The sequence below is a fragment of the Salvia hispanica genome, chromosome 3, assembly GCF_029641045.1.
Source record: "Salvia hispanica isolate PSC_SH4W2 chromosome 3, Shi_PSC_v1, whole genome shotgun sequence".
Lineage (NCBI taxonomy): Eukaryota > Viridiplantae > Streptophyta > Magnoliopsida > Lamiales > Lamiaceae > Salvia > Salvia hispanica.
In genome coordinates this window covers 4,781,498-4,805,849 of record NC_142694.1, presented here as the reverse complement: position 1 = coordinate 4,805,849, position 24,352 = coordinate 4,781,498, and the positions used below count along the sequence as shown (strand labels likewise).

General features: G+C 36.4%; 5 protein-coding genes across 14 annotated transcripts; 3 read left to right on the top strand and 2 right to left on the bottom strand.

Annotated features, from left to right (window-relative positions):
* Positions 1 to 2,050: 2,050 nt before the first annotated feature.
* On the top strand, positions 2,051 to 3,996 carry LOC125215707 (cell division cycle 20.1, cofactor of APC complex-like). Of its 2 annotated transcripts, none has more exons than XM_048117218.2 (5): positions 2,051 to 2,118; positions 2,323 to 2,595; positions 2,674 to 2,943; positions 3,033 to 3,596; positions 3,686 to 3,996. In XM_048117218.2, exons 1-5 carry the CDS (start codon positions 2,089 to 2,091, stop codon positions 3,827 to 3,829), a joined length of 1,281 nt encoding a protein of 426 aa, XP_047973175.1. In that variant the 5' UTR covers positions 2,051 to 2,088; the 3' UTR covers positions 3,830 to 3,996. The 2 variants fall into 2 exon arrangements, with proteins under 2 accessions (XP_047973175.1, XP_047973176.1); XM_048117219.2 differs by having other exon boundaries at positions 2,060 to 2,220.
* Positions 3,885 to 7,034, bottom strand: LOC125215708 (MOB kinase activator-like 1A). Its single transcript, XM_048117220.2, has 7 exons — positions 6,741 to 7,034; positions 6,002 to 6,050; positions 5,219 to 5,327; positions 4,856 to 4,949; positions 4,576 to 4,709; positions 4,246 to 4,409; positions 3,885 to 4,133 (listed from the first exon to the last, which is right to left on the bottom strand). Exons 1-7 carry the CDS (start codon positions 6,761 to 6,763, stop codon positions 4,062 to 4,064), a joined length of 645 nt encoding a protein of 214 aa, XP_047973177.1. The 5' UTR covers positions 6,764 to 7,034; the 3' UTR covers positions 3,885 to 4,061.
* A 1,126-nt stretch (positions 7,035 to 8,160) lies between these two features.
* LOC125214509 (growth-regulating factor 4-like) lies at positions 8,161 to 12,126 on the top strand. Of its 7 annotated transcripts, none has more exons than XM_048115566.2 (5): positions 8,163 to 8,451; positions 8,771 to 9,098; positions 9,606 to 9,990; positions 11,266 to 11,729; positions 11,821 to 12,126. In XM_048115566.2, the coding sequence occupies exons 2-5, from the start codon at positions 8,852 to 8,854 to the stop codon at positions 11,826 to 11,828; spliced, it is 1,104 nt and encodes a 367-aa protein (XP_047971523.1). In that variant the 5' UTR covers positions 8,163 to 8,451; positions 8,771 to 8,851; the 3' UTR covers positions 11,829 to 12,126. The 7 variants fall into 7 exon arrangements, with proteins under 7 accessions (XP_047971521.1, XP_047971517.1, XP_047971519.1 ...); XM_048115565.2 differs by having other exon boundaries at positions 9,606 to 9,993; XM_048115564.2 differs by having other exon boundaries at positions 8,161 to 8,286; positions 9,606 to 9,993; positions 11,266 to 11,847.
* A 356-nt stretch (positions 12,127 to 12,482) lies between these two features.
* On the bottom strand, positions 12,483 to 14,286 carry LOC125213228 (cadmium-induced protein AS8-like). Of its 3 annotated transcripts, none has more exons than XM_048113650.2 (4): positions 14,160 to 14,286; positions 13,577 to 13,829; positions 13,187 to 13,437; positions 12,483 to 12,812 (listed from the first exon to the last, which is right to left on the bottom strand). In XM_048113650.2, exons 2-3 carry the CDS (start codon positions 13,821 to 13,823, stop codon positions 13,202 to 13,204), a joined length of 483 nt encoding a protein of 160 aa, XP_047969607.1. In that variant the 5' UTR covers positions 13,824 to 13,829; positions 14,160 to 14,286; the 3' UTR covers positions 12,483 to 12,812; positions 13,187 to 13,201. The 3 variants fall into 3 exon arrangements, with proteins under 3 accessions (XP_047969607.1, XP_047969608.1, XP_047969606.1); XM_048113651.2 differs by having other exon boundaries at positions 14,118 to 14,223; XM_048113649.2 differs by having other exon boundaries at positions 14,078 to 14,216.
* Positions 14,287 to 14,668: 382 nt separating this feature from the next.
* PAM68 (PAM68-like protein (DUF3464)) lies at positions 14,669 to 15,451 on the top strand. Its single transcript, XM_048113645.2, has one exon. It carries the CDS (start codon positions 14,726 to 14,728, stop codon positions 15,305 to 15,307), a length of 582 nt encoding a protein of 193 aa, XP_047969602.2. The 5' UTR covers positions 14,669 to 14,725; the 3' UTR covers positions 15,308 to 15,451.
* Positions 15,452 to 24,352: the final 8,901 nt, after the last annotated feature.

Sequence of the window (24,352 nt, the reverse complement as noted above, 5' to 3'; positions counted from 1 at the left end):
CAATGGGTTCACGACGCATACTGATTTAAGGGGTGGAGGCGTGGAGGGATAGCCCCTCCTCCACAGTCCCTCGTCCAAGAGACACTGGGGGGATAGAACACTTGCAATGCGTTGCCCCCAAACTCGTCTCTCTGGTTCGAGGTGGAACATTTGCGTTCGGGATGTTCTAATATAGTAATTGAACTGAAAGCATTAAATAGAGTATAACTGCCCGCAAATTATGCTAATTCGCGATAATTAAAGTTTGTTGACATTTGTCATTTGCATGACTACAAAAAAAAAAAAAATTTGCAAATCGTACAAAAATCTCTACAAATCAAACGAAAAAACTTTGTGCGAATCGAACGAGAATCACCAATCAAATTAGTCCACCACTGCTCTCGTCTCACCATCGTCGATTTCTGCTAAACAATATCACCATAATGTCGTGATTAATATACATAGGTATTCTAGTTAAAAATGTATTGTCGTAACTATAATTGCGAGTTTACATGTACTCGATCGAACAGGTAATTGCAACCAAATCGGATATTCACGTACCCAATACAAATTCGAGATTGACATCTAATGTCTAATATAAACCCTAAACCCTAAGACCATCTCCAATCGTACACCAAAACTCATTTTTGGTGTAGATAATTTCTCCAACCGTACACCAAACCTAAACCCATTTTTGGAGTTTTCAATGGAATAACACCAAATATGGTGTTTACTCCAAAATTTTGTTAGATAAATACTCAAAAATGGTGTAAACTTAAAGATGGTGTAAATGATTGGAGTAAAACTACTTTTTGGTGTGACGTATACTCAAAAATGGGTTTGAGTTTGGCGTAAATGGTTGGAGATGGCCTAATATAGATAGGTTTAGGCATATTGGGGCTATCCAGTAAGTAAAATTTATGAAAATTTTAAACTATATTATTAAAAAAAACAAGAATAATCATCACAAAATAAAATTATTGGACAACATGCACTAGATGATTAAGAGATAATGATACAATTGATAAATAATAATTATTTATATAAAATTAATATACCAATATATAGTTAAGAAGCTCGGATGAGACCGTTTCTTAATAATTATTGGACAGCATGCGCTAGAGGATTTAGAGATAATAATACAATTGATAAAATAATAAATAAAATTAGTTTCCCAATTTATAATTAAGAAGTTCGCATGTGACCATTTCTTTTTCTCATTCTATTCAAAATACAACCAGTAGTATGTCTATTCCACCTACCAATAAGGGTCTTAAGTTTTAAGTATATTATCATTATAATTGAGTGTGGAGTAATTGTTAATTCTATCAATGAGTTTGGTGCATACCTACAAAACCTCTTCCTCCATCCTGTTTTTTTTTTAATCTCAACATTATGACAAAAACTTATGAGCAAGCATGTAAAAACAAGCATTAGTTATACTTTCTAATTTAATAAAATTAGTTGTAGAAAATAACAATTATCATAAAGAAAATGACATTTCAAAAATATTTGTCAGTTCAGAATATTCAGTTTTAGGAGTAGTTTTAATAATGTCACTTGTTTTAAAGAATTAGTTAAATTTATGTTTATTTCATCTTATCCCTCGAACACTATATTCTAAATTCTACTACTCTTTTGCAATATGTTAAACCACAAACGATGTTATTTCTCTAACTATTATTAACAAAACAAGTGGTATGATTAAAAATTTCTCAATAATACAAAAGGATTAGAAATCGCACCTAAATTCATCATTTCCACCTTAACATGAATTGACTAATAATCGTTAATAATGGTATTACATAGATTCATGTTATTGAGATTTGATATAGTATTTCTCAATCTTGACCATATACACAAATTAATTAAACAAAATTACAATTTATTATTAAAATCCATAACTAAATCAACAGATTAATGAAAAATTACTGAAACCGATAGATCTCATATAAGCAAGGTTGGAATATTAGTCGATCAACTTAATATCAATTTTCCTTATAAATAAACAGAAATATCGATTTTAGCCCTCTCGATTTATTTAAACCAGACTGTTACATTAAATCAAGCATCGGTTTCTTCATCGTCTCTCTCTCTCTCTCTCTCAAAATGCTTCGCAAGAACAAATCCAGCGAAAACGTAAGAGGATGATTCTGTGAACGATCTTCAAAATTAATCTCTTTCCTGTGAAAATTCTTGAAAATATTCAACATCCGATCCGTGATCTTGCTGAATTTATCAGTAATTTTCGAATGAATTTTCCCGCCATAAAATAAAATTAACCTATTGATCTGCGGCTGCAATCTAATCTGCGATTTTTTGGTTTCTTTTGTTCGATTTCAGTTGGACAGATTCATTCCAAATCGATCGGCCATGGATTTCGATTACGCTCGCTACATGCTCACAGGCGCCGCGGTGAAAAACGAAAGCGCCGATCCCTGTTCTTCAAAGTCATCTCTCTACAGGAAGCATCTCGCTGAAATCTTGAACATCAACAGATCGAGGATTCTGGCTTTCAAGAACAAAGCGCCGCAATCTTCAAAGCACACTTCCAATTCTTCTTCTTCCCCTATCCGCCATAGAAAATTAACAAAGCAGAAACGACGAATTCACAAGGTCAGTCGCAAAAAGTCGCGATCCCAGTAGTCTGCAATTTGCTGAATTATTGCTGAATTCCGATTGTTTGATGTGCAGTTTCCAGAGAGGATCTTGGATGCTCCTGACATCATCGATGATTTCTACCTTGATTTATTGGATTGGAGCAGCGGCGACGTCATTGCTATCGCATTGAAAAATGATGTCTACCTGTGGTCCGCCTCCGATGGTTCCACCGTTGAGCTTCTCTCTGCCTCCGATGAAATTGGGCCAGTGACGAGCGTCAGATGGGCTGCAGATGGGAGGCATCTCGCAGTTGGCTTCACTAATTCCCATGTCCAAATCTGGGATACTTCGGCTATGCGAAAGGCATGTTCCTCAATGATCATCATCAATCAATGAATCAATCTAACATTGATTTTGCATTGCATCTAACAGTGATTATGTTGTGATTGCAGCTGAGGACACTTCAAGGAGGGCATCATCTAAGGGTGAGTTCCCTTGATTGGAACAAAGACATCCTAACAAGCGCAGGAATGGACGGTTTGATCATAAACAACGACGTGAGAGTGCAATCGCACATTGTGAGCACGTACCGTGGGCACAACGATGAGGTGTGTGGTCTGAGATGGTGCCCCTCGGGAGGCCAGTTAGCGAGTGGGGGGAACGACAACCTAGTCCACATATGGTCCCTCTCTTCCAATCAATGGATCCATCGCTTCGAGGAGCACTCTGCTGCAGTCAAGGCCCTTTCCTGGTCCCCTTTCCAGAGTGGCCTCCTCGCAACTGGTGGGGGGCTTGGAGACGAGCGCATCAGGTTCTGGAACACCAACACCGGGGCGTGTCTTAACTCAGTCGAGACTGGATCGCAGGTCTGCTCACTGCTGTGGAGCTCGCACGAGAGGGAGCTTCTCAGCGCGCACGGCTTCAGTAGCAACCAGCTCACTCTTTGGAGGTACCCTTCCATGGTTAAGATGGTTGAGCTTGAAGGCCATACTTCTAGAGTGCTTAGCATGGCCAAGGTATTGATTGATGGAACTGATAATCAATTTTTAACATACTAATATTTCTGAGTTGTGGTTACCTGACCCTTCCCTGGCCTCCATTGCAGAGCCCGGACGGATATAAAGTAGCATCAATTGCTGGTGATGAGACGCTGAGGATCTGGAATGGAGTTTTCGCGACTCCTCCAAAGGGGAAGAGCGCGGAGGAGAGGAGGCGGGAGCCCTTTCCGAACATACCTCGTATCAGATAGATCAACTCCATCCCTTGTTGGTGTTGAGATTTTTTGTAGAGCAGTAGTAAAAATATAAAACAGAACAAGCCTGTCTTGGCATTTTTAACATTAATTCTGGATAAAACCATCACTTGAGTTGTTTGTAATACTAAGATGATACAATAAAATAGACCATTTACATGGAACTATCTGTAAACACACATATTTCATATGTAGAATCGATATCAAGATCGATAGACAGTTGTGCTCATTAATATGGGACAATCGATTCAATGAGATCTTGTAATGGAGCGAGTTCCTTCTTGTCTATCAGCGAAAATTCCTGCAAAATAGGTTTTACAGTTAAAAGCTAGTGAACGATGCTCAATAATGTGCAAAACCAATTTGAAAAAGAGGCTAGGACTAATAATAACTGAAAGTATGAGAAGACTTACATATGTAAAAAGTATAAAATGCTTGAAGCAAGTATTTAGATGGGCTTCCTCCTTAAGACTCACAATCTTCTGAAAATGTGAATGGTATATATGAGCATATACGCGGAATAGCCGTTTGAATATGGTCTTCACAACGTCCCTGAAATTAGTAGGAAACGGTGCACCTGCAAATGTTCCTCCGTAAGCATTGAACCTATAGATTTATCAAAATGCAAAATACTTTGCCAAAATGCTGGTGGATGTGAATGACAGCAGAAAGGTAGTTTTTTTATATCGAGGGTTTCCCATGTGAAAACAGCATTGATAAACTGAACCAGACATGATCATTACCAAGCCTTTGAGGAAATAAGGACTCATCATCCAACTGTGTCTCAATCCAGTCCATCAAATACTCGACATATTTAGGTGCCGAAACTTCAATAGGTTTTTTAATTGTTACACCATCCGCCCATCTATACTCGTACCTGAAAAAGTTTTGTGCACATCAGGGATAAATACTTCCACGTACGTGTAAAATAAACATATACATTCTGCTTCTTGGTTAAAACAACAGTTCTGTGACAAGCATATATCGAGTTAGGGTGAAATTTGAACGATCAGCCAGACATACTTAGGGCCAGCAGTCATTGTAGGGCAGTTTTCTGGTGTACAGAACTCTGTGAGGGTGCCATAGAGAAGATTCACCTGGTTGAAGAAGTCTACAGCTGAAGATGAAAAATCAAGCAACTTTTTTTCATCAGAAAAAATCTAATAAAGCAGATGAAGGATAAGTACAAACTGTTATTCTTTAATCATGTAGAAATTGATATTATGTTTCCTTTCTTTTATGTCTTCATCACACACGATTAGAAGTCAAGAAAAGTAATAACATCATACCATGAGCAATCGATGAGGAACTGTATGCTTAAAAACAGAGACAAGGAGCTAGGAACTGTGTGTGTGTGCAAGAGAGAGAGAGAGAGAGAGAGAGTACTGTTAACAGCCAGCCATTCATTAAAATCTTCACCGGGAGGTAACCTTACAGCTTCTCGCAAGTTCCCACTACCTAAAGTGGCATCAATATGCTGTCTAAGCTGTGCACCCTGCATAGTATGTAATAGAATTAATGATCAATAATGAGGAAAGTCATAACAAAGTCAGTTTAATACGTTCTGCTTGCAGCCATAAGCGATAGTCGCACAGCTGAACACAACGGGAGTGAGATGAACTCCTATTTTCTATCAATATGCTTCAAGCAAATAACCAAGGCATAACTAATCCACCTAAGTCCTATCACCTCTGGATCTCAACCATGCATGATAGAATTATCAGGCAACAGAGAAGGGATTTGAACAATGAAGAAGAAGGAAAACAAATAAATATTTCCTTTACTTTGAACATAGACAAGAACATAAAAGGATAAGACAAGACATCCTCATGCTTACTGAATCAAATCTGACTTTTTCCCTCTTAGTATAGCTGGCATCATGAGCTAGGGCAAGTGAAACTAAAATAAAGACTGGTCAAAATATATTATCCGCTACATGATGCAAATTTTTTGGAAAGCTTGAGGAATAAAAAATGAAGCAAGATTGACCTGACCTAATACCTGACTTATAAAGAAAATTGAAGTAGCATAATTTCATCCCATGTATCGAAAATTAACAAACTAAATATGCAAAATGTGATTTTTCAAGCAGAGGTTCGCTACAGACAGCGCCAATGAAGACCAGAATAGTCATGAAGGGTATATATATTCAGTTAGCAAGAAATGCACCTTACTGCCTGATGGGGCACTTTTCTTAGGCCGGAATGTCCTTTGATTCCTGTCCAAAGGAGGATATCACACATTACATATTTTATCTTCATTAATCATGAACCATGTGTCAAACAACTCATATTCTTTAGTATAAGTAGTCAGCCGCATTTTGCCTCATTTTAAAGACAAGTCCTGCATTTTATCCACCTCATTTTAGGAAGATAAAATATCATAGCAGTGAAAGCATGCTATAACTTTGTAATATACTACATCTCTTCCTCATTAATTCATATTAGCTGGTGATTACGGCATATGAGTGCCTACTTGCAGAAAGAATGTAGATATACACATACATAATCACTAATGCAGATAATCACTGTGATTTGGGAATAATTAGAAAACTTAATTGGGGTAGCTGATCAGAGAATATTCCCGCCATATATTTCTATTCCCTTTTTCTCCACAGTCAAACTCTAAGCTTCAATTCCATGCCGAAAGCTCACATAAATGGGCTATGCTAAATTGCTAACTTCAACCCAAATAACAAAAAACAAAAGAATAAAATACAAATAACATTTCATTTCCTCTTTCTCAATCAAAAATCAATCTTGATACGAACATAAAGCACCCATATGAATCAATCAGCTAAGTGTAGAAACAACACACAACGAAACAACCAACAAATCAGAAATCCAACAAATGAAACGCAGATCCGACGTAAAAAAATCACAATCAGATGAAAAGTGGAAATTATTACCTGCCAATGCCAAAGAGACTCATGGCTGTTGAAAGATAGAGAAAGAGAAGGGTGGAGAGATGATGAAAAAGCGGGGAATATTTACAGAGGAAGAGGAATATTATTATATTTAAAGGGGGGACATAAAATTAGTGGAATTGTCGAAAAAAGCTGTGGAGCACTGACTTGGCTTCCACTGATAAACAGGAGAGCAGCAGCTCGGAATCATAAGCAGATTCCCACTCAATTCAATTTGGTCAAACTCAATTTACAAATTAAAATTTAATTTTTCCCATTCTTATTTTCCAATTCTTGGAAGTAAAAAAACGGAGTCTTTAATTTATACATTCATACCATAGTACTATAGTAGTTAATTGCAAATAACAAAATTGCATAGTTGGCAAATAGCAATCATCATTGATGGAGGGAAGTGTGTGAGTTGTAACTGTCTGCTTGCATTGACCATGTATTTCCTAGCTAAAATTCAACCGCTACTATTAGAATATCAATAAATTATCACATCATCATTAGAGACTGCATTTTTGATTTTTTTCTCTCTCTTATCTTTTGATCAGTAAACTTTAAATGGGCCCAGCCCAGAATTACAAAATCCAATTAGCTGGGCTAGAGCTGACTTATCCCCTTCAAATATGGGCTGGCTCTTTCCAAAATATCAATTCCAAATCTTCTAGTTTCTCACTGAGCTGACCTATTATTTGGGTTGTCTTCAACATTAGGTAAACTTTATTTCTTGAGATTGGTTTACAGTTTTGTGGGGGCTACTTTGTGGTGGAGGGAGCAAGAAGCTGAGAAAGTAGAATAAAGAGAGAATTTTGGGGTTAAAATTGCTCATGGAATTTCGTAGTGGAATTTTTTCAAGGATGCTTCAAAATCAAAAGGCATGATCAATTCTTTATAGATGTTCGCCCCTAGCCGAATAAAAGAAAATGTAAACGTTCAAGAGAGCAAACAATTTTTATTGGTTAGTAATATTTTTGTTTTAATTAAAATCCTTATATATAGATTTTCGCATAGTGGAACTATTGCTAAAAGGAGCTTTGAGCTTATCATTCTAGAGGAGCTACTGGGGATTCTATCCCATGTTATTTTTCTAGCAAAATCATACAAGAAATTTATCACTACTTGACAAGTAAAATACATATTTAATGAACAATATGTAGAAAATCATTAAAGAAAGATGAAAAGTAGGATATTTGTATGTAGCACAAAAGAGAAGATAAAGTTGTTCCATCAAACCTAACAAAATAATGATGAATAGATGGATTTTAATGTCACTTGGAATCTAGGAAAACTTGATGACAAAGGTTGCATACAGAGGTCATCATATCTTCACATGATGTGTAACATCATTGGACCACCACCTCAACCAAACGCCATAATTCAAGCCCCACCCCCCCTCCAGCCCCCCCACCCCACCCAATCCTATGTTGCCTCCCACCGCCCCCCATGTCCCCTCTCATCTCAGCACTCCCCAAAACCCACTTTAATTCTCCTTCCTATTAACCTCTCCAGTCACCAAGATTTCATCTTTAGCCAAGAGAAAAGAGTATGCCCCCATAGCTACCGACTTCTGATTCGTGTTAGTTGCAGTGTACTTGTAAAAATCCCAGCTTTTTCAATTTTCCTGCACCAGCTTTTTTCACCCCACATTCTCCCTTATCTGCAATCTGCATCGCATGTTTACCCAAACCCTAGATCTGTGCTACAGTTGGTGAATACCCACTCCCCTCTCTCCCTTTCTTGTACACAGACACTGCTAGTGTCTCTGTTTTACACTTTTTATCTTGAGTTCTTTAGTTTATGTGAGCAGCTTTTTTCATTGAAGCAGTTAGTGTGCATGTTTAAGCTGTGTAGCTTCTATTTTTTAATGAAATTCCCTCTTTTCGCTTTCACTTGTATGTGCAGCTGCTTTGTGTTGGAAGTGAGATCTCAAAATAAAGAAACTAGGGCTTTAATAGCATCTTTGCATGTCTGCATATGTTTGCTATGTTGTGTGTTTGCTGATTTGTGTTTATATTTGCTTATGGCAGGAATTGAAAGAAGAAGATAGTTTGATTATCAAGGACTGGTGGAAGTATAGAAGAAAAGAGTGGAAGTAAGAGGGTGGAAAGATGAGTGGGGCAGCATCATCTTCGGTGGGGGTGGGGGTGGGAGTTGGGGCTGGGATAGGCGGCGGAGGCGAGCTGGGGTATGGGGGATATAGGGCACCATTCACTGCAGTGCAATGGCAGGAGCTAGAGCACCAAGCCATGATATACAAGTACCTCATGGCTGGCTTGCCAGTCCCACCCGACCTCGTTATGCCCATTCGTCGAAGCTTTGATGCCATTTCTGCCCGTTTCTTTCACCATCCTTCATGTAATCATCTTGCTGTTTGCTTACCATCTTTCTATATATGTCCGCCTATGTAGATATGTGTGCGCGCAAAGTGTCTATTGGTTAGTGTTATGGCTGAGCCTATGATTGTTGGAAATATTGGTGGCAACTTGATTGAAATGTTGCAACTCATTTTATAGCAAAAAATGCTGATAACTCATTAATTGCACCAGTTGCTATATCTATAAACTGGTGAGTTCCATAATTTAAGCTCAGTTTGGATATTGTTATTAAAAGGCTTCTCTTATCTTATTTTGTGAATGATGGGAATAAGTAGAATAAGTAGAAGAATCTAGCATAAGGTTTTGCTTGATTTAACCTGAGCTAGTTTGTTACATTATAGTTTCCTACAGGTCATATTTTGGGATGTATTTAGTGATGTGAAAATGTTCAATGATTTGAAGTGTTGGTTTAATTTTCTTGTGCTGCCCAATATAGTAGTTGTTGCATATCTAACAAGGAATGTAACTTTGGCTGTTCATCATGCAGTGGGATACTGTTCCTATTATGGGAAGAAATTCGATCCCGAGCCTGGGAGATGTCGGAGGACGGATGGGAAGAAGTGGAGGTGCTCGAAGGATGCACATCCAGACTCTAAATATTGCGAGCGGCATATGCACCGTGGTCGCAACCGTTCAAGAAAGCCTGTGGAATCCCAGTCTACTTCGCAGTCTGCATCGACTGCAATATCCCACATATCTAGTGGGTGTGGTAATAACAGTGGAAGCTTTCATGGCAGTGGCAGTGGAAGCGGAAGTTATCAGAACATGCCATATTATTCTGTTGCCAGTTCAGATGGATCATCTTTTGGGAGCAACGTGACAAAGCTACAGATGGAGCCTCTCTCCTACGGGATCGAGAACAAGGACTTCAGGCAGTTCTGTTTAAGCTTATCAATTATCAAAATCATCCATAGTCCTTAAACACTTGGTACTTTATATGCTCAGGAATATAACCCGAGATTTCCTAGGACCTCTTGGTAAATAAGAACCATTATGCTAGGAAAGGAAATAATCTTGAAACATTTGCATGCAGTTTCTAGAGAGCTGGGCTCAGTTTTCTGGTATGGGTATTCATTGATACTAAATTACTTTATAAAAATGATAGGACCATAATTACTTCCCTGTTTAAGACATGATATTGGAAAGATTTGGAACTAGTTAACAATTTATAGGTTGCTATGTTTCTGTAGGGAATTTACTTTCAATTTCTTTATTCTCCAACTCCCAAACAAAGAGGGTCCATCATTTTTCCATCTCAAAAGAAAACTTCCGCACTAGGTCGATACTTATTAAGTTTGGCAATTCCCTCATCCAGAAAGGTTGGAAAAGAATCCTTTACAATGGTCTAAACTTGACTTTCCCCTTCCCCAAAAAGTTAGAATCAGAGACGAAGATAACATGGGGGATAATGAGAACATTTACTTATGTCGAGTGTAACTGACTGAACTCTGTTACCATACAATGTTGAATCTAGGACCAACGGGGAGACATAATTGTTTGTTTTCTGCACATCATAATATAACATTCAACTTTGTCATCACTTTGCCCCTACTCATTTTCTTGATTATGGTTGCATTTCCAAATAATGCTATGTGTTTGTTCAACAATAACTTATTTTGGAATACCAATACTACTCAGCCACCTGATACAGATAAAAAAATAGGTTTATCATGGATCTCTATAGTACTCTGGTCAAGGTTTCAATTGTCACTGCATTGAGTAGCTTTTCCCTCTCTCAACCGACTGCACAGGATAAATATGCACAGGAAACTCATATGTGGGCAAGTGGTTGAAGTCCATGACATTTATTACCTGCTAATATATCCAACTTTTCTGAGAAAATTAGATATAAGTTAGCAACAGAGGAAATGCAAACTCTCTTTGGATACCACTTTATAGCCATCATATTTAGAATGTGATATATGTGATTTGACATCATGTTTTTATGCCATGGGCTTTAACTTTCAAGGAGAGGATGATCAAATATTTATCTTCTCACCCTCTCTGATTTCGCTCTATTTGCATGTGTCTATGTGTGTCTGTTCATTTAAATCTAGGTGATTTGTGATTTAATATTTCCACACTCCAGCATCTGAGTCTATACTTTGTAAACTACACACCTCTTGACGCCTAAGTTGCATATGCAGATATGTTCATGGGGTGACTTCCAATGCTGACGATAATAGTTTCTCACCCGAACCATCTGCAAGTGTTGGAACCCTAGGTTTAGGCTCGAGCACAGGAGGTGGTGGCATGTGGCGACTCCTGCCCTCTCAAGTCTCTTCGAGCTCCATGTTAAAGCCGAAATCCGATTCCCAGTTGCTCGGTCCGTCTTCCACTCAACAGAACATACCTCACACATTCGAGCCCATCTCAAAACAGAGGCAGCACTGCTTTTTGGGAAGTGAGATTGTTTCTCCAGTCCCAGATAAGCAGGAGGAGCAGCATCCAGTTCATCCTTTCTTTAGCGAGTGGCCCACGACTAAGGAATCATGGTCCACTCTCGACAATGATGATGGTTCCGGGAAAAACTTCTTCTCCACTACCCAGCTGTCCATGTCAATTCCGAGGGCTTCTGCCAATTTTTCTTCGAGCGGGTACTCCACACAGGGTGAGTCGAACAGAGAGCTCTGATGAGCTACATAGAAATTGCTAAAGGTGAAACTATACTAACTTGCGGTTTTTGATACGTGTTGACACAGATGCTTGAAGCAGGAAGGGTATGGCTACAGCAATTCCATTCTGTGGCTGTATGCTGATTGAGGGCGTTTCGAGGTTGTTTTCTGCTTGTATGAGATTCGTTTGTCGACACAATGTTAATGTTCTCTTAGGCAACTTGGTATGTTTAAAATTGAATTTCTTGCTTGAATTCGGCATCCTGAATAAGTGTCTAGTTGGCCTCTGGTGTAGAGTTTAGCCTCTTCTGTCTTGGTTGAAACCATCGGCAATAATAAAGCAGCGGTGCTACTGAAATTTAATGATATGAACTGAACTAGAGATCTTTATAATGGTTTTGTTCAGTACTCCATTTTATAAAGCAAATTGCAGCATTAGCACGAAATGGTTGAACATGCAATGTTCAGGGGGGGAGATTCATCTTTCTTTATATTTGAGGTGCTTGTGGGCACCTGTCGCGTTTAAATAAACCAGTACTAACATGATCGTTTTGGACGTGTGTTTTGTATGGTTGACTCAATTCTATAAAAACAATCGAAAGTTTTTTTCTCTGTTGCTTCAACAATCAAATATTGCTTATACTCAAAATGTGATCAAATCTATTTATTACATGGACACAAGTATTTCATATACTTGCACCATGCTAGTTAGTTATCTTTGCTATCTATTTAAATAAAAATTCTACTCATAACCAATAATAAGTATATTTTATTTAAATACTGTACGTCTGTACCTACTACCAAACAAACAATGGATTATGGATGTACAAATAAGCTTAGATTTAAGCGAATTGCGATGGCACTTACATATGATTACACAGCAGAATAGGCACCATTTTTTACAAAGCGGCTTTAGCATCAGACAAACTGTATCTACAAAAACCATTCCGCTTCAATCTGAACTCATAAGAATTTGGAGGTATATTTTCCCATCGTTATAGCAAAAAGGTCAAAGCCTCTTGTATCATCAGGATAGAAGAATTTCATCTGATGATTCATGATTGTTATACTCGTTGGACCTGAAACAGAATCCCCAGTGAGTGAAAAGAACATACACTAGCATTTAGCAAGTTAAAAAGAATAGCACAAAGGAGCATCCGAGCTACTCTATATTGTGATACCCCATCAAACTACTACTATATGCAACGTTATGACCATGCAAAGTTCAATACAGTAACTATCATGTACATTCATTGTGATGTCGAGCTTTTCTAAGCATTGCACAAGTGCCAAAACTGGGCAATCAACAAGATACAGAAAAGTTAAAGTCAAAACAATCAACAAGAAAGCATCTAAGTCAGAAATCACACGCTGTTAGACCATGGCGATGGCTGACTGGCTAACCAAGAGATTAATATAGTAACAAAGCTTTCTAAAGGTCATGTTCACGTACCTCTATCCAGAGGGATTAAGCCTTCCAGACTCTATGTAAACAATCAGTTACATGCTTAGAATACGAAGCAAACATGCTTCTGACATCCGGTAAATCTCTAAAGTTCTTCAAACTGTCATCTCTGAAACCTGAAAATGATGCACCTTGACTTTGTTGTGTGCCAGATATGCCTGATCTATCGGCACCCCAATCGTCTTCCATGGTACTTCTGCTTCCAGTTAGACTTGAACCTTTCTTTTCAACTGATAATTCTGAAATAAACATTAAAGTAACAAAGCCTAAAGTGTTCAGTATAGAATTAAGTTCCATCATACTTCAAATATGTAAAGTATTCTTCCATAGAAATGTGCTAACCGGTCAATAGGAAAAATTACAACACGAAAAACATACCACTATGAGGGGCGGGGGCCCTAAATAGGTAATTAGCAGGAAGACCAATGCCAACACCAAGAAAAGTGATCCCCACATTAAATCCAGCACCACAGCCGGCTCCAACGTAGCCAACTACCTCATGGCCAAAGCCAGGGCCCCATCCTACACCGCAACCAATGCCTATTCCAACGCCCCAAAAGGATCCGATCGTTGGATTCACTGGATTCCTCCTCTCATATCTCCTAAATAAACCCTTTATAATCATTTCTACCTGATAATTCAAGCAGAATTTGATAGATCAAAAACAGTTTGTAGCAGAATTTGAACTTATCAATGCCATCGTAGGAAGAGTTTTAAGAGACACAAACAAGTACTACAAAGCTAAAAATTGACGGACTCCCGGAGCGGATCACTACAACCACCATTTCGTTTTTGCGAAGTGAATACATTTAAATCACAGATATATACATATAAAACAATAAAATTCGCGCACAATGCAGAAAAGAGCACATCAGACACCTAATGTAAACGAGAGAGGAAATATCAACATATACGAAACTTAACGCGCAAAAATTGCATGAATTTTGCTCATTATCTGTACGTGTGTTTGAGCTGAGACAGAGAGCAAGCTTCAACTCTTGCTTGAAGATCAACGAAAGAAATTGGATGATAAATGATAATACTGTCATTTTCATTCACCGCGCACTTCAAATCTGAGGCTGAAATTGGCCCGGTTTTTCCAACTGGGCCGACTGCTGGGGCCCATATTCGACTTATTAGTTGATTCAATCTTTTTTTTTTCTGTTGAGTAATTGAATTATTTTTTAAATAAAATATCAAATGTTTCGAATTGAAAACTGGATGAATCATGTAAGAAACATACCAATCTGGCCAGGCACTGTTTTCCTGATCTAGTAACGTTGATACATACTCCATGTTCTTGCATGCACTAAGGAATCTTATTCTTTTTTTTTTTTTTGAAATACTTTGAGACTAGGTAGAAATTATAAGTCCTAAGTGGAAGATAGGGAAGCATTTCATGGGTATTATGGTAAATGAACAATACTCAAGATAAGGTTGTTTGTGTAACATGATGACTCCTCCTCATTCCCAACCAACCAAAATACATGTAGCTCGAAAGGAAAAAACAGTTGGGATCATCAAAACATGGGAATCCATGCCTATGCAAGAGCGCCTCCCTTATCATTGCCACCTTCACTAACCTCAACCAAAAACACATCCCAATTCAAGATCCTCTCACCCAGAAACCACTCCCACTTAGTCCACCTCAAACCAATCTCAGCTACACTAAATTCGCCCAAAGGCTTTGGACCCGCATCAAAGAAACCAAAAAAATCCAAGAAACCAAACAAGAAATACGAAAGCAAAGACGAAGATGAAGAAGAAGAGGAAGAGGAGGATGAGAGAGAGGAAGGGGTGATTCCGGAGATCGTGACGAATAGGATGATGAGCAGAGTGGGGCTCACAGTTGGAATCCCACTCTTCATTGGACTGCTATTCTTCCCATTCTTCTACTATCTGAAGGTTGGGTTGAAAATCGATGTCCCGACATGGGTGCCCTTCATCGTGTCGTTTGTCTTCTTCGGCACTGCGCTCTTGGGGATCAGTTATGGAATTGTGTCCGCCAGTTGGGATCCGTTGAGGGAAGGCTCACTCTTGGGCTGGAATGAAGCTAAGAAGAATTGGCCTGTTTTCTGGCAGTCCCTTCGTGGTGGTGGCAAGAAATAATACTCTCATTCTGATTTCTTCTCCATTTTTCCATAGTGTGTTTCTTTCATATTGTTATCATGTTTTGTTTGGGTGTATTACATACTCCTTGTTGACAGAGTAAGATTAGGTGTGTTGCCAAATGCAATCAATGACTTCCATCAACCGTCGCCTATGCTTGCTTATATTTTTCACCAAGAAATCTTTTGCCCCGAGTTGGAACACTTTCAACTCCCACATTGTGCAACAAACACAACGTAAAATGTCACTCTAAACAAACTAATCTGGTTCAGATGATCAGGGCCTAGTCTGACTAACTGTAACTGATGCTCGTTCGAAATACTGGAACAAGTGGATGATCCCTCAAAGCTAGAATAGTTTGTTGGTTGGGACATTTGGCAACCAATGTTTAGATAGTGAAAGGAAGGGAGTAAGTTTGCTTGATAACTCCTTTCTGCATCCTCCATCACGCTTTCTTGTTCGAGAGGGCCTCTAAAACGAGCAGAGATGTAGTCGATGGTCTTCTGATCTCTCCGTACCTGAATACATAACCAAAACTCATCCTCAATGTTTCATGAAAATACCATGTGGGATTTTACCACGGAAACAAAATCTTACATGCTTGATAGTGGCAAAGAGTCCGATAAACCCCATGTTATAGGAATGAGGACTTGTGTTCTATTTGGTTCCTGCAAGTCATTCAGATCAACAAATGGACCTCTCAGTCAAAGCTAGAACTTGATGAAGCCTCAAACAAACATAAACAGCCTCAAGTCTTGATGCTTGTATCCAACTAGCACAAATCCAGATTTCAATCATACTTATTTTTCAGAAGCACGTAACAAAGATTATTGTTCAATGCTTGCTTGATTCCTAAAAGAACATATGCTCACATAGTGCAGTGATACAGTAAATTCAAAAGCCTATTTCAGTATACAACACAATAGCATTGCAGAATTAAATTATTGAACTATAACTTTTTGATATTATTGTTGGGAACATACATCATCAGCTATGCTCTCAGCCATTGTCCACCTGGCTTGTTTAACATTACATCATGTCCATGAATCCTGCTCAAATCAAAATCATTCACAAAAAAGCACACTTTTTCACTTGCAAAAACGATGCATTAAAGTAGTGAAATGAGTTACCGTGAATACAGAGGAAAGGTAGAGAAGGGCAAGTGAGCAAGCTTCCTGCAAGCATTACTTGTGATTGGATGCTTAATCAAACCATCCTTGCATTCAACAATCAGATTTTTCACCCTTTATATTTTGACCCCGCCACCCACTACTGCAACAGCACACCCCCCACTCAATAAATCTGAAAACAAAACCTCAAAAAAAGGCAATCAAATGAGAGTTCTCTTAGAGTAGAACATAAATAAGAGAAGGTACAACCTTGAGGGGTCATCCCCTAGCTTCCAAATCACACAGTAGTCCCATGGTGTTTCTCTAAATCACACAGTAGATAATTTCTTAATTACAGGGTGCCTTTATAATATTTGTACTATCTCTTATGCATTGCTACAAAAATCTGTCAGACGAATCTGATTCTCTTCTTGATGATGATATAATGTTATCTTGGTCAAGAAGCTTATGTTATGTGAGTGTAGTAAACCCTCTCTTAAAATGGAGGCTATACATTACTAGTCATAACCTGTATCAAAATTTGATTTATATCTTCCCTGATTATGTAAGAAAGCAGTCTGAATGAATTGTGCTTTTCAAGGTCCATCAGTTTTGTTACCACGAAGCTCCTAGCTCAAACTGAACTTGAATAACTAACATAATCATGATTAAATGGTCCTCAATCTTGATGAACGATTATCTAAGTCAGTTTCAGAGCAAATAAGAAGATTCTATACAAGTAGACTAGTTAAAAGAAGAATCATCTAGCAAAAAAAAAAAACATGTTTGACTATTAAAAGTGAGATTGGATCTGTATATGGTTTGAATCTGTATAACCATCTAAGCCTCAAAAATCAACTTGTTTTACAATCAAAAGTGACACCCACCCAAATTTTTGGAGTTTCCATGTCATATGGAAACTACATAAGAGACATTGCGTAGTTTCCTCCATTTATATGGACATGGGAATGAAGGTAAGAATCTTTGAATCCCAGCAAATGGAAAGACAGACAGAGAAACAACTAAAGTAGTAATTGGCATTTGCCAATCTCTGTATTTATAGCATAAATAATGCAGAGTAGAGCAAGTAGAGTGAAATCAAGATTCCTCATCAAAACTACACTTTCTCCCTTGTTGATGAACTAACTACAGCAAACCACACCATCATACTCAGATGAAAAGAAAATGTTCCCACCAACCATAATATATTAGTAATATTAGAGAATTAAGGTTAACAGTAGTCTTAAAATTTGTACAAGCTCAATTCACATTAAAAGGAAGACATAAATAGTCAAGTTGTATGATGGTCCTAAATTGTGTTGGAGGAGCTGGGAGTCGCATCAGCAACATGAACAGCAACAGGGTTAGTATTGGACCGAAGCTTGTGTAGGGCTAATTGAATGAGGTCAAAATTAAATTTATTTGACCAGTGAGCATGATGAGCATTCATGTTGAACTCCTTCTGGACAAGTGATGCGAACAAAGTAGCATGGAAATGTAAATAATGTACACTTTGGGCTCGGGTTTTGGGGAGGGGAGGGGGACTAGGAGGAGTACATGGCTTTGGCTTCATGGATGGCCTTGGCAGGGTGGTATTATTTGGGCACTGAAGTTGGATTAACTCAAGCTGAAGCAGAGTATAGTAATTTGGGTTTGGGTTGTTGGATGCCCTAGATTTAAGTTTGGATGACAAGACACGCTGAGCATAATTTGGGTGTGGCTTGTGTTTCTTAGGGATAGATTGAAGTTTGGTTAAGACATGTTGAGCGAGAGCCTTGGTAAACTTATGGCACCACTTTGCCTTGAGCTTGTACTCATGTCTGATATACAGTAGTAACTCACTAACAGCGGGATCAATCTTCCTCGCATAGCGCCTCCGATCGGAAGGGGGAGGGGCGGTTTTCCCATTCTGCAAATAACACAAAAGGCAAAGATTTAAATACTGCTCCTAACTAAGACAGACAAGCGCTGAGAATAGCTGATCACCGATGCTGGAGAAGAGAGGGGCAGTTTTTCGATTAGGTTTAACCGTTTAAATCCCTATTACTCATGACCATGTTCAGTCCTGAGCTATTCATATTTATATTCAAATTATATTCTTATAAATTTGGACCAACAGTCCAGTTCTCTAAATGCAAGCCCAATCAATAGACAGTGGAAAGGCAGCCCTATGTAGTTGATAAATCCATTAACATCACTTCAACATAAATTTACTACTACTACTAAATAAGTTAATTTTTACCTCATTCCATTTCAAGTTAATTGAGTGAGTAAATAGAAGAGTGGGTGTGTTAGAAGAATTATTTTTTTTAATGTAACTAATTGTGGTTTGGATAAAAACAAGATTATTTATTTGTTAAATGTATTTTATTTAGATATTTGGTGGCGAAAAACATGGATAATGCACTAAATATTAGTAGTAGCTACTGAGTGAATATTGGAATCTAAATTTGTGTGGTGATTTTTTGTTTATTTATCGGCTTGTGTTACATTTTCAAAAGGGTGGGATGGAACTCCGCAATTTTATTTTCGTTTTTTGTGTATTCAAGGATAAAATTTGGTTCATATTTAAATTTGTACGTAGTCTAAATTAAAAAACAACGTGTACTTTGTATCTTTATATGTTTGTGTCGTTGACTTATTTAAATGAGTCGGATTAAAAGTGTTACTACTTTAATATATAATCATGAGTTTTAGTGTATCTCTATTTCCGTTTTTAATAAATTATTCTGTTAGACTTACTTCAGTTGCCTAATAAAATTCACTACTTCATTTAAATTTTACTCCATGTACTATTTCATTATATCCTATTGAAATGTTAAAAATTAATGATTGCAAAATATGAGTCTATGGAAGAAAAAAAAAATGTCGTAATAATAACTTATACGTACTGTTATACCATGACCGGATAACTTTCTAATATAATGATTTTACAAAATATGTTAATGTCTGTTTGAAACGAATACCTCATTTTTACTATATATTTTATAATTTACTCTTCTATTTTTAAGAAATTGCAGTGTTTTGTCATTTTAATCTTAAAAACAATCTTTTCATTCATGCTCCAAATGATGTTTACATTGCAACAAAGTGCAGTGTGCAACAAAGTGGAAGATGACGATAACAAAATAAGATTGAAGATGATAAGTAGCTAGCAAACTAAAAAAAGAAAAAAAGCGACACTTGGATGTTGTTCATAGAAATGAAAAACACCAATCTTCTTGGAAACATATAAAATAGCATCCTAAGCAACACCAACTAGCAAACCCCTTCCTTCACTCTTGTGGAGGAGGTGGTGGAGGAGGAGGAGGAGACCCGTGAGGTGGTGGAGGAGGAGGAGGAGGAGACCCGGGAGGTGGTGGTGGAGGAGCGAACGTCGGCCCATCTCGAATTAGTCCGTCGTGAGCAGCCCTCAAGATCTCTCTAGCCGTATCATTCATCAGCTCACCATGAAGAAACTCATCTGAATTCACATCAATATCCATGGGCACTCCGAAATTGTACCCTCTCAGAACCGCTTTAGCTAAAGCTTTCGCCCACTTGTCCAAGTCTGGTGGAGGATTATTCATGGGATCCATGTAGATAGAGGGTGAGTTAATTTATTAAGTATAATAGAGCTATATATAGAAGAAGAGTCCATCACATAGGGCTGCTTGAGAATGAGATTACTTTCTGACATTTCTAATGGCATATAAAGGCGAATGTATATATTCAAAATTTTGTAAGGCCATAATATATACTTTTCATATTATTGGTAAGTGCTCAATTGATGAGCAAAATAGGGTTTTTCTTTTTTCATCTCTCATGGGAAATATGAATTACATTAGCATATTCTTGGCAAGTGCTCAATTGATGAACAAAATAGGGTTTTTCTTTTTTCATCACTCATGGGAAATATGAATTACATTAGCATATTCCTGGCAAGTGCTCAAGTGATGAACAGAATAGGGTTTTTCTTTCTTCATGAATCATGGGAAATATGAATTACTATATATATACTACTGATAGAGGGGGAGAGATTACTTTCTGACGTTTCCAATGGCATATAAAGACGATATATATACACAATTTTGTAAGTTATATTCTTCCACTGTCTTAGCTTGCATTTCTTAATTACTACTCCCTCCTTCCGTGAATAGGAGCGTTTTTTTCATTTTTGTCCATCCGCGAATAGAAATCTCGATTCATTATTACTACAAATAGTAAAGAGACCTTATATTCCACCAACTCATTTCACTCACATATCATTTAAAATTAATATATACAAGTGAGGTTCATATTCCACTAACTTTCTTTTATTCACTGTTATTAACATTTCTTAAAACCTGTGTTAGAATGAAATGAGACTCCTACTCGCGGACAAAGGGAGTACACAATTTCTAATAATAAGTACTACCTCCATTCCGCTACAAGTGAGGCGCTCTAAATCGGACGTTTTGCAAAAATGATACTCCCTCCGTCCCATAATAGATGACAGTACACTTGGGATAATAGATGACAGTACACTTGGGATTGACACGAGATTTTAGGAGATGTTGTTTTGTGTGTTAAGTGAAAAGAGAAAATAATATATTTATATTAATGTGAGAGGAAAAATTTTCTAAAAAAGAAAATGTGACATCTTTTGTGGGACAAACTAAAAAGGAAAGTGTGACTTCAATTATGAGACGGAGGGAGTAATAAATATTGTAGTTAAAGTAGAGATAAAGTAGAGTAAGTAAGATAATAATGCATATATGACTTTCTTTTATATTATTCTCTCTCTTACTTTACTTTCTCTCCATTTTAACTATTTATTATCATCTTCGCAAAACAACGGTCAAAAAGGAATGCCTCACTTGCAGTGGGACAGAGGGAGTACTAACATTCTGCTGCTCTGACACAGTGGCGGATTCAAAAATTTTGGTATGGGGGTACGATAAATAAATATACGCCCTAAAGATTGATAATTAATCTTCTGTCTTCTTTTTAATAATATGTCATAATTTTTCAATAAGAAACTTTATTATTATATAAAAAAAACGGATTACTTTTTAGTGTTACTATTTCAATAACTTCCATTATCTAAAATAAAATTTCTTACTTTGTATAGTACTCCCTCCGTCCCACAAAGATAGTCCCACTTTGACCCGGTACGGATTTTAAGAAATGTAGTAATAAAAAGTGAGTTGAAAAAGTTTATGTGAGTCATACTTTTAAAGTATTAGTTTTATAATAAAATGTGAGTATGAATGAATTAGTGGAATATAGGGTTCACTATAAAAAATGGTAAAAGTGAAATGAGACAAACTTTGTGGGACGGACGGAAATGAAAAAATGGGACAATCTTTGTGGAACGAAGGGAGTACTATATTATTATTATTATTAATTTATTTAAGCTTTTGCAGGGAGTGTTATTTTTAATGCCTAGTCATCATTTGATTTATTTGAGAGAAGTTTGATTATATTCATAAAAGAATATGCATAAAAAACACAAAAGACATAAATATTAAATGATTTAGAAAAGAATTAAAATCGTTTACAAGAATTAGAAGGTCATTTTTACAAATTAAATGCATTAGAAAATTGAAAATATAAAAAGTTAGATATATTAAAAGGATTAAGCTTTATAAGAAAAGAATTACAGGTAATGATGCATTATACAGATAGACTCGAACCCGCGCCTAGAATCAGAAAATGGAGGATTCTACCGCTCGGTCACTAAGCCTGTTTGTTTTGTAAACGGATCATATATTGTATTAGCATGAACATTATCCCTTGTTCTATGCTGTATCCGCCACTGCTCTGACATGTTTTTTTTAATGAATTATTTATTTATTTTTACTTAAATCTCTAATATATTTTATTATCACTCCTATTTTATTCTTTATATATTTTTTTCCTTCTTTTACATTATTCTCTATTTTCTTTAAAGGATAAGGGACTCCTGCCCAATTACATCTTCACAAGTCCGTCCAATTTGACACGTCTAAAAATGATCTCTCTCTCATTAACTAAACTCTTCTTTTGTACCAAATCGTTTTAGGAGCAAAAGGTTCCGATCTTCCTCTGAAAAGGAGAGCATATAATAAAAGCAACAAACAAAACCTTGGGAATGGGCAAAGATGTACGAAAAGAAGGTTGGGATCTACTACTTGACACCTGTAGATATTGTTGATCCACAATTATTTTAAATCAGCTTTTATGTATCAAAAATTGTAACCAAGAAACAAATTTTTGAAGCAACGTTTAATCATAAACTAAAGCCTAAACCCTGGAACAAAGTCTAATCTTCATTATTCAACACGTTTAGTATTCATGCTCACCAAATTAAACGTGTTCCGAGAATTTGTAATTTACTTTAACTAGTATACGTATAACACCTATGCGATGCACGGATCTTAATTTATTTTATAATAATCCAATATGTACAAGCAAAACAAAAATGATTATATGTGAAAATAACAATTAGATATTAACAAATTTAGTAAAGAGGTAATATAGTAGAAAAATACTTTAATTAAATTAAATTCCATGCTGCATGCTAAAACATTTCATTATTTATATTTGTTTTGATAAAAAAAAATCAATACGTAAATAGAACAAAAAATTATCAAAATACTACAAATTTAATGGATGTATAAACTCCAATTACTACAATTAACATGCATGAACCCTTCATTTTCAAACTAAATTTGATAAACTCGGATCACTCACATTCAAAATGAATGATTGATTATCAAAGGTTGAGAATATGCTATTTGAATCTTAATGCCCTTCGGAAAAAAAATGACAATTAAATATTTAGATACGTAAATGACAATTAATAAAATACTACATATTTAATCGAATTAAACAACTTAAACACCAAGTTCTAAAATTAACATGCATGAACCCTTCATTTGAAACTAAATTTGATAAACTCGGATCAATCACACTCAAAATGAATGATTAATTATCAAAGATTGAGAATATGTTCTTTGAATCTCAACACCCTGCAGAAAAAAAAAATTGACAATTAAATATTTAAGATAAATAACTAAAAAAGCTTATATAAGATAAGAGGTGGCAAAACACATACTCTACAATCATTGAAAACACATTCCAACTTGATGACGAATTTGATTCATAGAACATTGAGGAAGGAGAATTCTATGGTGCAATATGAGAGAAATGAGTTAAAACCTAAGCAAACGTCGTATATTTATAGCTATAGATTTTACTTGTATCCATTAATTCTGAATTTATAATATTTTTTTTTATCATGGATTTGAAGCTTTTTCTTTTAATTACTAAGTAACTTGCCACATTCGTATTACTTTTCGCAATGCTGTTTTTCAAAAAGATATTATTTTACAACTAAATTAGTGGGCAGTTACAAATAAAGTGTAGGTGTGGCAGTTATAAAAATGATCGTGTATAATTTATACATATAAATGTATTTAATATTTAGAATAGATATAATCCCTATATTTGTGGAATTCATATCTTCAAACGTATAATCCCTATATTTATGGAATTCATAGTTTATATTGCATTGCTAAAATAACGAAGTGTATATGTATATTAGGATTAGATATTTATTACAATTAATTTTTGAAATTTATATTAATTGCATTTGCATCTCTATTATTTAAAACCTCTCCTCCCAAAATTACTCTTTTATATTTCCAAAACTCTCCTTTTATATATTGTATAGATTCAACTGCTGCTCATATCTTTTATACTTATAGCAATCATATTTAATGTAATATTGTGACGAAGCTATACGGGCCCATGGGCCCGAATTTTGAATTGTATCCATGTTCAGATAAAAAATGATGTATGTAGCGTAATTGGTTTCAGTTTCTACCTCATGTCATGCCGGTGCCGAGTTCGACATCCCCCGACCTCAATATCTTGTTTTTGTTTTTAACTATTCTTTTGATGAATTCTTTTTAACAAAGTAGCGCAGCAT